General features: G+C 40.2%; 1 protein-coding gene across 1 annotated transcript in view; it reads right to left on the bottom strand.

Annotated features, from left to right (window-relative positions):
- Positions 1-16,405, bottom strand: part of LOC109475818 (G patch domain-containing protein 8-like) — a 179,300-nt gene that overhangs the window by 11,179 nt on the left and 151,716 nt on the right. The window contains 2 exon segments of the mRNA XM_019776603.1: positions 1,211-1,341; positions 9,692-9,835. Of these exon segments, the coding sequence (XP_019632162.1) occupies positions 1,211-1,341; positions 9,692-9,835 (275 nt within the window).

The raw sequence follows: 16,405 nt of genomic DNA, 5'->3' as shown, positions 1-16,405 counted from the left end.
GCGCTTGAATAAAACATGCTTCCCATAAAGAAAGACTGTATCTTACTCCTGGCATTAACAATGTGTAACATGAGTTTATGGGATAGAAGAAATGGTGCAGGTAATAATAAAGCTAAAGCTGTGCTGCTGTGGTAGGTTATAGCTTCAGGGATGTCTTTAAACCGCTATTTATTGTCTACAATTCACGAGATTGCAGCAGATTGAAATAAGCTATTTTTACTGCGTACTTATTTACTATTACCGTTCAACCTTTCCCTGTACTCCCTAATAAAATATTTTTACCATAAATGGCTTGTTATCTACAAGTAACAGTGTGTCTGTCCTCTCAAACCAATACCCTATTTGACACTTTGAATACAATGTTATTACAGTAATGGTCACCATCCTCTCGGTAGTTATGAGCTAAGAGTGGTTCTGCCTTTAAACCGTGTGTCAAACGATGCGTGCAGCAATTGTGTTACACAGGCACAATATGTGGCAGTTATGATACATTAAGGTGTGGAATAATTCCTCCTGCGTTCTAGAGAATGAACAGAGATAGCTGCCTGCCATGTTGTAATGTAACACCTCTTTGTGTGAGCGTCAGGGTAGCATCCCACACTAGAATTTAAAACGGCATGGCCCAGAAACTTTGAGAAAGAATTGGCAATGGGAGTTGAGGACATTCAATGGTGTTACATGTACTAAGAAACATAGAATCAAGCATTTTTGGATATTCGTATTCACATTAAGCTTCAATTGTTTTGAAAACTTTTAAGTTTATATTTTTTTTATATCAAATTATTAAACATGACATTGTTGAAGGCAACTTGAGGATGGAAACAATGATGCCAATTTTCCCATCCAGAAAATGAACCTTTTTGCAGTTTTACATTACTAGGATGTGAATTATAGCAATGAAAAAAAATCACCTCATCCTCTGCAGTCTATGGTGACCAGCAACAATAGGGAGACGGTGGTAACTATGGAGTATGGCTACCGAGGTTCCACAGAACTCCAGAACTCAGTACGCTGCTGACTCATGTACTACTGCAAATTCACAATACCAGCTGCAAATTGTATCCATGTGGTCTAGCAGAATTTTTGGGGGGCTGTATTTTTTTTATTCGCCCACGCACACTAGTTTGGGTTGTTCCGAGGATGTTATTCATGAAATTAAGTCAGCGTGGCCTAAGAATAAAAAAGAATGAAAAACTTTGTTGTGTCTCACCTTTTAGTCTGAGCTCTCTGCTCGGCTAACTCATGTAGCCTCCTCATCTCCTTCTCTCGCTTCTTCTCCTCCTTCCTCCATTTGGAGCTGACGTTCCGGCCGAATTCCCGCGCCTTCAGGTCCTTCAGCCTCTGAAATGGGAAAGACATCTGATTTCAACCACCAATCAAATAAAAGTAACTCCTTGGGTAACCAGCTATTTCCGGAATACAGGTTGCCTTGTAAGTGACATACATGTACATGATTGTATGTATAGTATAAACTTATTGCACAACAATTGTACAAGGTACAAGGTACAAAGTATGGCATCTACTGGTACGTAAGTACAGTTCTATAATCTGTCTAATACAAGAGTGACTTGTGTGCATGTAGCATGGGTGACGATCATCGAACAAATTTCTATTGTCTAGACATTCTTTAAGTTTACTGTTTAGCAGTTGTCAAATGTCATTATGTACTTGAATTTGCTATTCAAGTCCAGTGAGATACATGTAATCCTGGTATAGAAGACAAATCATGGTTTTCAAAGTCAAAATAATGTCTGCCTTGAAATTGGCATAAAGTCTAATGTCTCTATTACTATTACACACAGGCACACACATGCCTTATAGTGACATAAGTCAGGATTTTAAAAGTTAAATGTCTTTATCACACACACACACACACACACACATATACCACAAACACTTCTACACACAAACACATACAGATGCACATCATAGTTTGCAATGAGTTTTCCAATCTCTTCAAAAGGCTGCACTTCGTAACAAATAGTCATATCCCTTGGAGGTCTTAATGTTCTGGATTATAACTAAAGCTATGTTTTAAAAGTATTGCCAAACTAAAATCAGACAAATCTCTCAGCTAACCAAATAAATGACTGCACAAATGTCATCCAAGGAAAATGTTGGAAACCCCATCAATAAGACAATTCATGGTACATTTAATAAAGACTTCTGACAGATTGAAATATACTAATAGCATCTGGTGGTGACAGTCAGCTTTATCAAAGCTTTCCAAGACTGAGAGATGCACTGCGTTCACTAAGTTGTCTTTTCCTTATGCATTGTTGAAAGGCAGTGAAATACAGCCCCAAATGCTACATCCTGACATTGATTCGTTACTCAGGCTTCTGCTACAAGTGGTAAAGGCAGGCAAACATACAACACTATACATGACAAATGCACCAGGATGGAAAAACTTTCAAGATATTCTGGAGACTTTGCAGATACCATCAAAAGTACAATTGGAAGGGCCCATGCAGAGAAACATATATTGGAGAGACTGAAAGATCTCTCATGGTGAGGTTCTTTGAACACAACCTAGTTTGACTACCTCGGAAATCTCAAAACATATTAATATACAACACTTGGTCTCATCGGATCTTGGACTTCAAACGACACTTTTTTGCAGGGATTAAAGAGGCTATCTACACCCAGCCACTACAACCTTCCCCCAACAAAGACGGGGGCGCCACAGACTTTCTGCAACTTACGATCTACTGCTCACTGAGTCACATGTGTCATCTGCATAACATGATGCCACAGAAGCGGTGGATTGCTCATTCCTTGACAAAGACTGGAGTTGTACAGTCAAAAATCTGGGCAAGTCCAATCCTTTGTGTTGGAAATTACAGTTTAAACTTGCTGCATAATGCTGCGGCAGAGGTTTGCATTCCAAAAGTGCTGCCTGGCTGTTCCTAGAGTTTAACAACAGTCAGGGGAACCACACGAAGAAGGAAGACTTAACTTGGATTAACCACAGTTTGAATCAATCAATACTGAAGTCATCACTGGGTTAGGATACGTGGGCCCTCGGGCAAACAAAGGAAATGGTATCTAAGTCCACCATTACTCTAGAGGACACAAGGTAATCTCCTCTAAAGTAATGAGTCTTGACTCTCAATAAGCACCCTTAGACAGTTCCAGTCATTCACCTCAAGACAAAGACACTTTCTTTGTACAGCTAATGGCCAAGACAATACCTGGAGCTTCGTACTAAAAGCCGTATTGATCAGACTGGTGCAATTAAGCCCACCTTGTCCCTGCAGACCCAGTGTCCTCCCATAATGTCTCACTACCATATTGGAAATCCATAGGCACTGAGCAAGTGGAAAGTGCCGAAGCGGAAGAAAACATGGCCCGGATATTGCGGGGAGAGTCACTGGAGCTTGACTAACGCAGTTGTTTTGGCTGAGATTGCAGAACAGAAACCTGGCAGCAACTGGTGGTATATAATCACTTATGGGGTGAAATATGGAATGCATGATTTATGTATGATCTGAATGTGTTTCAGTGCTCTTTAATGTTCCAATAGGCACCGTGTCTAGTAGCAAAAGTGGTTGGCATGCAGGAAAGCAAGCAAGCAACCAAGCAAGCAAGCAAGCAAGCATACAAGCAAGCAAGCAATCAACCAAGCAACCAACAATCCAACCAACCAACCAACCAACCAACCAACCAACCAACCAACCAACCAACCAACCAACCAACCAACCAACCAACCAACCAACCAACCAACCAACCAACCAACCAGCCAACCAGCTAACCAGCAGCTAAACCTGGAATTAACTTCATTACTGGAATTACTGTAAAACTAAAGCAACCAAGCAAGTAACCAAGTAACCAACTATTCAAGTAAGCAACCAACTACGCAAGCAAGCAAGTAACCAACCAACCAACCAACTATATGCAAACGAGTAACCAAGTAACCAAGCAACCAACCAACCAACCATGCAAACAAGTGAGTAACCAAGTAACCAACCAACCAACCACGCAAGCAAACAAGCAAGCAGGCAAGCAAGCAAACAAGTAATCAAGCAACCAACCATGCAAGCAAGCAACCAAGAAGGCAAGCAAGCAAAGCAAGCAAGCAACCAACAGCTTAACCTGGAATTAACTCCCTTTATCAAATGCTCTGGTTGGAATTACTGTAAAACCAAAGCAGCAGATAGTGTGAGTAGTAGTGATTAGTTCCCCACAGATGAAGTGCTTTACTCTATCTTACACACTCATGCAGAGTAATTGACTCGGCCGGCACACTATATGACTTCTGAGACCTCCCTCTCTCTTTAGAGTGATGCTGCATGATAGACGGGTGTAAATCACTGCTGCCAGCAAAATGAAAACTCCCCGACACAAATGAAGACAAACGGATAGCCCCGAGGTGTCCCGCAATCGAAAATGTTGCCATGCATTTTTCATGGCGTCTAAATCAACCAATCAATGGCAAAGGCGACTCCATCTTCTGTGTGATTTTTTGCTGGAGCCATTATTACAGTAGGGCCATGTTGATTTGGATTTGAAAAGTTTGACAAAAATGTTGTCATTGTGGTGCTGACACACCACCCATGTGGTCACTGGTGCACAACACAAGTTGTACAAAACCTGTCCTTGGTGCTGAACACACCATCCCCACAAATATAACCACTGGTGCACGACAAAATCTGTACACAGACCTGTCCTTGGTGCTGAACACACCATCCACATATAAATACCAACCACTGGTACACGACACAATCTGTACACACACCTGTCCTTAATGCTGAACACACCATCCACACAAATATACAGGTCACTGGTGCACGACACAATCTGTACACACACCTGTCCTTGGTGCTGAACACACCATCCACACAAATATAACCACTGGTGCACGACACAATCTGTACACAGACCTGTCCTCGGTGCTGAACACACCATCCACATATAAATACCAACCACTGGTGCACGACACAATCTGTACACAGACCTGTCCTTGGTGCTGAACACACCATCCACATATAAATACCAACCACTGGTGCACAACACAATCTGTACACAGACCTGTCCTTGGTGCTGAACACACCATCCACATATAAATACCAACCACTGGTGCACAACACAATCTGTACACAGACCTGTCCTTGGTGCTGAACACACCATCCCCACAAACATATAGGTCACTGGTGCAAAAGAAACCTGTACACAGACCTGTCCTTGGTGCTGAACACACCATCCCCACAAACATACAGGTCACTGGTGCAAAAGCAATCTGTACACAGACCTGACCTTGGTGCTGAACACACCATCCACTTAAATTGTTAAAGAGGCTTGTGTTGAGTCACCTATCAACTTTTTGTCCAGTTATCCATACTTTTTCCTATTTCTTCTGTAGAATCTTACAAAAATACCTTTAACAATCAGAATTAAGACAATAAAATAATGGTTCAATGTTTCATGGAGCTAGACAGCAGAAAAGGTCAGTGTTTAGATGTCAATATTTCCGCACATTTCATTGTAGGCCAAACCTGTTACTTTTTAGCCAAGATTGGCAAGTAATCCATCACACGAAGTCCTGTAAAGCCGAACAGTTGCTTAGTTACTATTTGATGACAACGGATGATCCTGTCTTCAAAGGTGACACATTTCCGATGCTTCCTTTAACAAAGAGACTGACATGGCATCGGTAACCACCGCGGCTCGTGCAATATGTGCCCGTACGTCACCGAAAACTTCCAGGAGTCAGTTAGGTGTGACGACTAAATTTGGAAAACTGCCGAATGCACATCCAAGGGAGGGAAAAATGATTAATATTTCAATTTTCTCCGACAACTTCGACAAATTTCATGTCCTCCCCGCCACTCCATAATGCAGCCAGGCATCCATCTTATTCAAACAACCATTGATTCTGATATGAGTTGACACACAGGTCAATTTTGGTATCCCCCTGCGTCCCGTGTTTATTGCCCTCTGACCCACCCAATCGACTTTTCCGCAAACCCCTGATCATTTTCTCGTTGTCGGCACACCCAATCCCCAATGATTGGCACGTAATCAGATCTTAAACATTTTCCAGTGCCGGGCCCAAACTGCACTTAGTGCCTTGTCGGCTTAGATAAGCTGACCTGGGTTAAACTACAAGCTAGGGCAGACAAGCTAGGATCATGACCAGCCTTTCCATACAGATTTTAACACAAGGAAACATGAGCTACATGCGCTTCTTCTCTTCACTGAAAGAAATGTACTTAGTCTAGTAATAGTCAAAAATTACAAAACAAATGCTGCACCTTGAAAGCACCACGGTACTAAATATAGACTGACGTTTCAGATCAGAAGCTATAGGAAATAAGAAAAGGAGGCAATGTTCTGACTTACAAACAGCTGAGTCAACAAAGTTGCTAAAATGACAGCAGAATTTGAGTGCTCCACACATTATGCCTCTTGTCTGAGCTTGGGGGGGTATTGCTCTTGGAGCAGAAACTGATATCATTCTGAAATAAAAAGTATGATCTCTATTTCAAATTTCTACATTTTCTAACTGCCATCTGTGGACAAAACGAAAACGGCAACAACAGTGAATTTTTATTCACACACTTCCCAGAGACTAACTCAGATAAAGAAGTACTGGAGACAGGTTAAGCTAGCCAGCAGTACCTTCAATGCCACTGACATTACAAGGTTACATGTATGTTGTAGACAACTATAGATGCACTCAGTAAGATCAATTATAGTTCCCTAGAACGATGTTGTCAAAGTGGTGCCAGTGTGTCGAAACCAAAGTTTTTAGCACTACAAATGCTATTCATATACCTACATGTATGTGTCTACATTTACAATGGATTACTAATGGCAATGATAAGACTGTGTCATGAATATAACATACAGGCACACTGTCGATTCTGCTATCTTTGAAATCAAATTTAGCTGTTGTTGTACAATGCATTCATTTTTACGATAATAAATGACTCTTTTCGTTCAAGCAACTTTGGGCACAAAGGTTTACTTCAGTTCAAATGTACTTTAACATGTTGTGAAAAGTCTGTACATGTATCTATTGTGTGAAATTGCATTTCCCTGGTTTGTTCTCTTCAAATTTTGGCAATGACTCAGATGTGTACAGCCTCGGATTCACTGTTACAAGGCAAAGAAAAAGAGAAATTTTGACAACTTTTTCCTCTACAGGAATGATGATTCATAGTTTCAAGTTTGACAAACAAGAAAGTTTGACAAAGAAGTGAATAACGCAATACTACTGGGTATTTAGAAGGATTTACAAGCAATATCAAAAGCAAATCTGGAAAATCTCCTTACTTAAAAGTTATGAAGATTCTTGCAGGAGAAGAATTCCCTGACTTAAACTTGTCAGTTTCAGACATCAATCAGCATTATTTCTACATCCTTTATTATTAGCTTCCGTTGTTGATAAATATATATAGACAACGAGACAAGCTACCTTTATCTTAATCTATGTATAATTCATCATTATGTGTCTGATTCGCATGCACTGATAGCTCTTATCTTATTAATTCAATGCTAGAGAAAAGTAATCTAATAGTGTGACCTAGGGCAGAGTAATGATCTAATCATGCAGACGAATTTTCTGAAAATTTGACACCTTGGTTTTATCGTTCCAATATCGTTATAATCGTGAACACGGGAAAGTCAACATGACAGACTTGACAAATGAAAGGATTTCTGCTTACATTAGATTTGGATTTATATACAAAAACTTAACTTTTGAATATAAATCCAATTTCAGTTTTTGGTGTGTCTATGTGTTTGTATAGTTATTTCCACATAATATTATATTATTTCATCAAATGTTAGCAATAACAACTACTATACATGTTGCCATACGTTGTACCTGCTACAATTGTCATGCAATAAAGCTCTTCTTTACAAAAAAATGTATCTAGGTCAAACCCTTATCATTTTTTTTTATTTTAGCATACTGCATTAGCTGTTTGACTGCCAATTCTCTATTAGTTACAGGGTTTGGCAGCAGGTAGAAGGTTAGAAACATAGAATGGAGCACACTTTAATCCAAGGGGGTATTAAACTTACATCTAGATCTTTATCTAAATACCCCTGACTCCACTGTAGGTTATTATAATCAGACATCTGCCCATGCCTTGTCCAGTGGGCTCTCTAGAATGATAGTTAGTCCACTAATCAATTGTATAATGGCCATTACTTGGTCATTATATAGGAAAGCGTTTAGCACATTTCCAATCAGAGTGAGGGAATGTCTCATTATTTAATCCCTTTACTGTCCAATCAATTAGCAAACAGCTAAAAGTCCTTGGCCTTGTTGAATTGTCTGTTATCATTTTTCACAGTGGTCCCAAGGCTAAAACAATGATCCAGATCTACTCTAAGCCTGTGTACCTTTTTGAGACCTTATATTGATGTTCAGGTATTTGGACCTGTGCCATGCAATCAGGGCTCTAGCCAGCACCTGTTTTACCTTCAGTTGCTGGAACTTTGTGGCATGTGACGGAAAATTCCTAAACCAATCTGTAAACCTTGACTGACAAAACTGCCACAAATCTCTGGCAAAAATATAAAAACATCCAATATCTGCTCACAACCCCATATTTCCCTATCAAAATGCGAAATTGTGTTTTTAAAAGCTTGCAAATCCAAAATTTGCCCACGGACCCTCCCTAGATTGTGGTGCACAACACAATTTGTACACAGACCTGTCCTTGGTGTTGAACATACTATCCCCATAAACATACAGGTCACTGGTGCAAAAGTTAAACACAATCTGCACACAGACCTGTCCTTGGTGCTGAACACACTATCCACACATACAGGTCACTGGTGCACAACACAATTTGTACTTGTGTGGCAAGACCTGTCCTGGGTGCTGAACATACCATCCACATACACAGGTCACTGGTGCACAACACAATTTGTTTACAGACCTGTCTTTGGTGCTGAACACACTATGCACACAAACATAACCACTGGTGCACAACACAATCTGTACACAAACCTGTCCTTGGTGCTGAACTCACCATCCCCATAAACATACAGGTCACTGGTGCAAAAGCACGACACAATCTGTACACAAACCTGTCCTTGGTGCTGAACACATGATCCACACCAACACATTACCACTGGTGCACAATACAATCTGTACACAGACCCGTTCTTGGTGATGAACATATCATCCCCATAAACATAACCACTGGTGCACAACACAATCTGTACACAGACCTGTCCTTGGTGCTGAACACACTATCCACACAAACATAACCACTGGTGCACGACACAATCTGTACACAGACCTGTCCTTGGTGATGAACACACTATCCACACAAATATAACCACTGGTGCACAACACAATCTGTACACAGACCTGTCCTTGGTGCTGAACACACCATCCACATATAAATAGCAACCACTGGTTCACGACACAATCTGTACACAGACCTGTCCTTGGTGCTGAACACACCATCCACATATAAATAGCAACCACTGGTGCACGACACAATCTGTACACAGACCTGTCCTTGGTGCTGAACATACCATCCCCATAAACATACAGGTCACTGGTGCAAAAGCACAACACAATCTGTACACAAACCTGTCCTTGGTGCTGAACATACCATTCACCTAAATTGTTCAAGAGGCTAATTGTGTTGAGTTACCTATCAACTCGGCTGATGGTCAAATATATTGTATGCGTACAGCTGGCAGAAACAAAGTCACCCACCTGCTTGTGAGCATGGTCGTATGAGTTGATGTGGTTGTCGAACTCCTGGTGCTTGTAGTACTGTTTATCACACAGCTCGCAGTAAAAGTTGTCCTTCAGGTCTTTCAGGGCCTCAGCGATGGCACGCTCCTTCTCCGCATTCTCCTGTTGGTGGTGGATGGAACATACATTAATAGATTGTTTGTTTCATTAGGATCTAATTACTGGAAATTTCCTACCATTCTTCCTGTAGTCAGTAGTGATTCACCAGATAGTAGTATAAGGACTATCGCACACCAGGGCATGCCCCTACTCCTCTTTTTCAAAAGGTGTGGTGGGTTCTTGTCATTGTGGCTCTCCAAAACACGGGACAATGTAATGTCCTATCCAAGGGACGCCTGTAATTGAAGCTACATGTAGGTACTCATTTACACCTGAGTGAAGTATTGTAAAGTGCCTTTCCCAAGGGCACAAGATCAGTGACATGGCAGGATTCAAACCCAGTACCTGTAGGTTCTTAGCTGAACACTCTGCCATTTTGCCACAGGACCTCACCAGATCAGTTCCAAAATGCTGGAAAATCCTCGGTCAATACCCGTGTCTGCTGATGACAAGTTTAGCGAGTAATTAGGCTTATGAGGATCACTTCCAACAGAAATGTCCAGCCATAATCTTGGGTTAATTTCGGTTAATAGCTTTTGCAGACACGGGCAGAGACAGACAAATGCAAGGCTAGTGATTTTACTGTGCTTCAATGTCTGGGTGGATTAAAATCAGGCTTTTGACTGGGCCCATGGCACTAAAAAGGTCAATGTTATGTCACACTGTGTAAAAGGGCAAGGATGAAAAAGCTGTATAAGAAGCTCTTCTTGGAATTCCATCTCAAGGCTCACTTAATTTCAGGGTGAGATGGACTGATTAGGATAATCTTAAAAAATAAAACAAAAATGGTAAGGGGCCAATACTGTAACTATTGAACACATGGAGAGACAACAAAAATAGGGGAGAAAGGTTCAACATGCTCACTATGTCAGTCGAAGATTTTACCAGCTCAGGATTTAGCACATGTAGAATGGAACTTTTCAGATTTCTGGAACTGCCCTTATCTATCTTCCAATACAAGCATGGTGCCAAAAGCTTGTATCTATTTACGACTTCACACATTTGTGGACAGACTGACATAATACATCATAGGTGTCACTGAATAAAACCTCCTCAAGAGTTAAAACCTGAGACCAGACAGTAAGGTTTGAATGACTCACACTCAGAAGGATCCCTGATCTTTTCATTACGTGTGGTGGGATCTTTAATATGCTCGAACCAAGGTGTGGCTCTCCTAGACCACAGGGCCTCTACTTAATGCCCTATCCAGGAAAATGTCCCAAACTAAAGCTAGGTTCTCATTTTCAGCTGATTCAAGTGAGGAAATAGGTTTAAAGTGCCTTTCCCTCTCAGCAGGATGGTGCCTGCCAGGGATTCAAACCAAGAATCTTTCTACTCAACAGCCAACTACAAGACCACCTTGCCACCTTTAGCAATGGGGAGGCTAAACCTACTATACATGTACATGTAGCTCCAAATGCTTCAGGTGACAAAACTTCAGTCCATTTCAGTTCAATCAATAACCATATCTCAGTAAACAAGAAGTAAAAGCCAGTCTTATCATGACTTAAGCATCTCTCTTAGCGTTCTGCTACCCTGTATACCCAGTACACTTCAAAGGGGCACTGCAAGGCATCTTACAGCCGGCATCTCTTGGGTTGTAGGGAAAAGTGCCTGATGTTGACATCTGACAGTTGGCCTGAAGGCACTGCACCAGAGATAGAGGAGCTATTGGGTTTAAAGAGCACAAACAGCCGTGAGGCTTTGACTTAAAAGCAGAACTAGGGAGACAGCTTTCAAGATTTTGTCTAAATTTTGCTTTTGAAGAAATTCTTTCAAATGCATCTGTTTGCAACATCCTGTCAAGTATAGATGAGACATTCTGGTATTGAACACCCTTCACCTGTACATGTTTTACTTTGTCTCATGCTGTCAAAAAATTTCTTACGGTACGACATATTTTGTATGATGTACGTCAACCTAGTACAAGCTCAGTTCCCATCAGACTGCCCGCAGTGCCAGGCAAACCTCTTTGGGCACACAGAACATTTTCTAGGCATCAAAAGCCGTAAAGAAAGAACACCCATACAGAATTACAGGTACAGAACCTTTTCATTTTACCAAACAATATAACGGGGGTGCCCTAACATCGCACGCTTTTTTATGTGCTCTAACTCAAGGCAATGAATACAGTAAATACAGTTAAACTGTAAATCACTAATGTTTGCAGTAGCAAAATTTGTGGTCTAAGAAAATATGACATGTTTGTGGAACTACATTGTATACGTTTGCAGTGGTGGCAGGTGGAGCAAAAAGAAAGTTGGCAAATTATGTTCATGGTAATGATAAGTTTACAGAAGTGGTACAGAAGTGACTGTGAAGACCATGAATATAAAAGTACTGCAACCCTGTCCATCATGGTGCTTGCCATGTTGATAACTTTGACTTTGAATCCTTCAAAAGACTTAGAACAAACTATCGTTAAAATTCCAAACTTGTCCATACCATAGTCTATAAGTTTTTTTATCCTGAAATGAACATTAATGGAACATTGCATCAAAGCATTTTAATCTGTGAAATCAATCAGTACAAGATACAGTTCCCCCATGTCAATCCCGGGTATACCATGTTTGTAGTACGTGAACAAACTATGTACACAGGGAGGAACAATAAATGCATCGCCATGTCTTTCCCCAGACCTCGCTTCACATCTGCCCTGTTTATGTTGCATCCAGTCATACCCTGTCACTGTACTCTCATAGAGAAGCAGGAAGGATTCACAAGGCTTAGTCATGCTGGATTAAACTGTGAAGAGGATTTGTGCAAGAGAAATCCAGCGGATCCCGGAAGTGTGAGAATGCACGTAGGATTTGATAAATCACCCTACAAGATTAAGGGTTGGATTCCTCGTGGATATCCTCTGTAGCTTATAGGATAGGAAAAAAAAGAGATTTTTGAGCGGGAGGTGGTGATGTTATTCTATAGAAAAGATGCTGTATATAGTTTGCTAGAATATTTTCCAGATTTTTGAAAGAAAACAAGTCAGAGATGGCAGACTTCACCCCTTACCCATACTGCCCTATAGCACTTCCAGTGTCTGACAACTCGTGCACTGTGTACAGTATATTGGGGATACCATATACATATCGGCAGGCACACACATGTAAGCCAAAAATGTATTTCCAACAAGAAATATGGCTTAAGTTAAATTAAAACTGATGATAGTGATGAAAGTGAAAAATTTTATAAACCATACCCCACATGAAAAAAAATTCTTTCTTCATCATTGAAGTTAGAAATTTTGCAAAGTCTTGCAGCAGTTTCACATAGAATACATAGCAGTAATACATTTGAGCTGTTGTTTAGTATTCCTGCCTATCTCTTCTTCAAGTGAGAACCTTTCAGTTTGAAGAACAGCGGGGTTTTATGTTGTTTCACCTACAGGCAGAGTTGAGAAGTGGAAGAACCCTAGCTTTACAATCTCAAACTTAGTCTAGAAGAATACATTATAACCTACACCTGGCTAGAAACATTCTTCATTTAATCACCCTTCCCTCGAGTTGACTAAAAAGTCGTTGAAAGTAAGACCACCTGGGAATGTTTAATGTCCCGAGTGTGAGCATTTAATGACAATCTTGTGTCGGCTCGGCTTCTGAAAAACTCCGATACTTTTATCTCTACCGCACACACCCTTGTTGTCTCCATAGGGGTGGCTGGGAACACCGCGCAAAAGACAGGTATATTGTATAGAAATGTTTCTATGGATTTTCTTGATGGATAATAATGTTTGACTGGAGCTTGTAGGATAAAGACACCGTGGAGTTGGCGAGGAACGGGGTTGACATGATTAACGGCACCAGAAGCAAGTTAACAGTTCCAAGTTGAATTGGAAACTGGTAAAGTGAACAGGTGTATCATGCTTCCTGGCAGGTTCAGCTTATACAATAGCGACGGGCCGAAACCCCTTCTTTTGGTTGGTTAGTTCTGCGTGTGCTAAAGGTGTACCTTTTCTTAGAATGGGGAAAAACAAGATTACATTCTTGGACCTTTGCACCTCAGATTTTTTTCACTCTAGGCGAATCATCTCCTGTCAAGGGCACATCAAAAAGACTGCCATTAAAGAAACGCAATTCAATCTCTTACCTACAAATGTAAGTCAGTGGCTATGTACTATCTGGTCTACTGGAATCCTATTGGAAACATACAGGGCTACATATTCTGATATCCTTCTATATCAGCTCTGTGGTCATTATTTCCAGTCTCTCCGCTGGAAAACATGCCCTACTGTGGCATTCTTTAGAACTCACTCCACCGGAAGAAATTTCATACACAGTCTCCCAGACAACGTGGTCAGCCTGATCACTGATAACAACCTCCAGTCATTCAAAACAAGAGTACACTGGCATCTTCTTTCCACCATCAGGACTTCTACTTGTAGCTAGAACCTTGCAGTTGCTGTAAACCAATGGTTAGCCAGGAGTGTTATTTTAATGTCACAACCCTGGCTATTGTTGACATAAGCACATTATAGAAAAAAAATTTCAAAACTGGTTCTTGGATGGGGACTCGGAAGCTAAATACGTATGGATTTTAGGCCATACCTGTATGGCCTGTGAAAAGACAACCTTTATTTTAGGAATATCAGAAGTGTGTGCTGTTATTACTTGCTTGAAAATATCAAGCAGTTTCTGTATAATGTCAGTAATGCTTTCTTATATGACAGTTTTCTGCTGTCCTTGGTGCTGAATATGGTTGTTCTTCAAGTTAATCATAAAGGATGGCTGGTTTCTCTATCTCTCTGTTTCTCACATCCAGTTGCTTGAGTAACTGTTCTTTGGCATATCTTATTACCTGGATGTCTAACCTTCACTGACATTAACTTATGTTACAATCCACTTGAAAGGAAGTCCTAGATACAGGCAACAATGCCACTACAAGTTTGTAATTAACTGTTCAGTGTTGCACAGAGAGGCCAACTACATGTAGCTTGATTACTCAGTGGGGGTCCATGTCTTTGAGGTAAGTGATAGTGTGGGATGCATCAATCTATGTAAGCCCAAAGGGAGAGGCGATCACGTACATGTACCGGTATATAAAATATCTAAATGTCACTGATGGGACATGCGGTTGCTTTTTTGTATTGCAGATTGGTTCTAGCTATTTACTGGTGGTACCAAAAATAAAGGGACTCCTTGCGTAGTTTGTTTTTGGGCAATCATAAAATGCTTTAGGCCACACCAATTTAATTTGTTGGTTCTCGGATTCGCCTCTTCATTTTTTCTGATTTACAAAAAAAAAAAAAAATTTGATTCTGGTCCTGAATCAACTGAAAAATGCTCATGTTTTGCCCCCCCAACAGTTGAGGAAAGTCCTTTTCGTCCTGGTTGTTACAGTTTTTCCATCTATAAATGCAGTGGTTTGATTAAAAGTTCAAAATTCAATGTTTAAATTTTAACCCAGCCTTTTGTGTTGACTTCATGGCTCATTTTGTAGCATTTAAGCCTATAATAGGATGCCTAGACCTGTTTTTATTTTTATTTTTTTTCGCCCTGTCGCTTCATATTTTTTCTGAAAAAATCCGAGAACCAACAAATTAAATTGGTGTGGCCTTAAGTATGAAACGATGACAAAAATGTGTAAAGACATGGCAGTAAATGTGAATATCAGACAGATTTCCTCATCGAGAATATTGCCATCCTAATACTGCTGATTGAAGGCCTTTATGATATACATGTATAACTTGTTTTTTATGCAGACTGTTTTGGATATTTTGTGGTTTAGGTTTTTGTATACATTTGTACTTCAATAATTTCTGCACTCTAAAAAGCATGGCACAAAATGATACATTTGATGATTAATACAATTGAGAGAGTTGACAGATTAGGCAAAATTTTTGTCATGAGCAAAATTCTGTCAAATGACAGAAAGACAGGCTAGACCACTGATCCCAACAGATGTCACTTATTTTGAGAGATAAAAAGATGCATGGAGCCTTTTCCTTTCCAATGTCATTGTCAGCATTCAAGGTCACACTCCCATACTTCATTTATGACACAAAAGGTGACAGTGATGGATGAAATACAAAATTATTTATTTGCAAACTTGTCAGAGTTTTAATAAAAGGGTTGTTGTGGCATTACAGCACTAATACTAACATCAGCCAATATTTCTTACAATTACTAAAATGTAATAAATCATGCTAACACTTCCTGTTTATTTTAACATAATATACTTTCTGAACTCAGAGTCAGTTTAGCTCATCTAAACAAATGTTGTACCACAGAGTTATGAAAGATTGAATTCAAGTTTCCAAATTTTTGTGAGTCTTTCATGGCAGAAGGGTGATTTCTTTTTTTCAAGCTTTGCCAAGATTTGCTGTGCAACATGAAGTCAGTTAAAATTGAGAGACCAAAGATAAACACAGTATGTCAGGCCGACTGAATTCACGTGTCCAAAATTTTTTTGTGAGTCTTTTATGGCAGAAGGATGAGTTCCCTCTATCAAGCTTTGCCAAGATTTGCTGTGCAACATGAAGTTAGTTGCCAAAATTGAGAGACCAAAGATAAACACAGTATGTCAGGCCGACTGAATTTAAGTTTCCAAATTTTTTTGTGAGTCTTTTAATGGCAGAAG

Source organism: Branchiostoma belcheri, unplaced genomic scaffold (assembly GCF_001625305.1).
Source record: "Branchiostoma belcheri isolate BF01 breed outbred unplaced genomic scaffold, Haploidv18h27 scaffold35, whole genome shotgun sequence".
Taxonomy (NCBI): Eukaryota; Metazoa; Chordata; class Leptocardii; order Amphioxiformes; family Branchiostomatidae; genus Branchiostoma; species Branchiostoma belcheri.
Note: the sequence above shows the minus strand (reverse complement) of the source record. Positions and strands in the feature narration are given on the sequence as shown.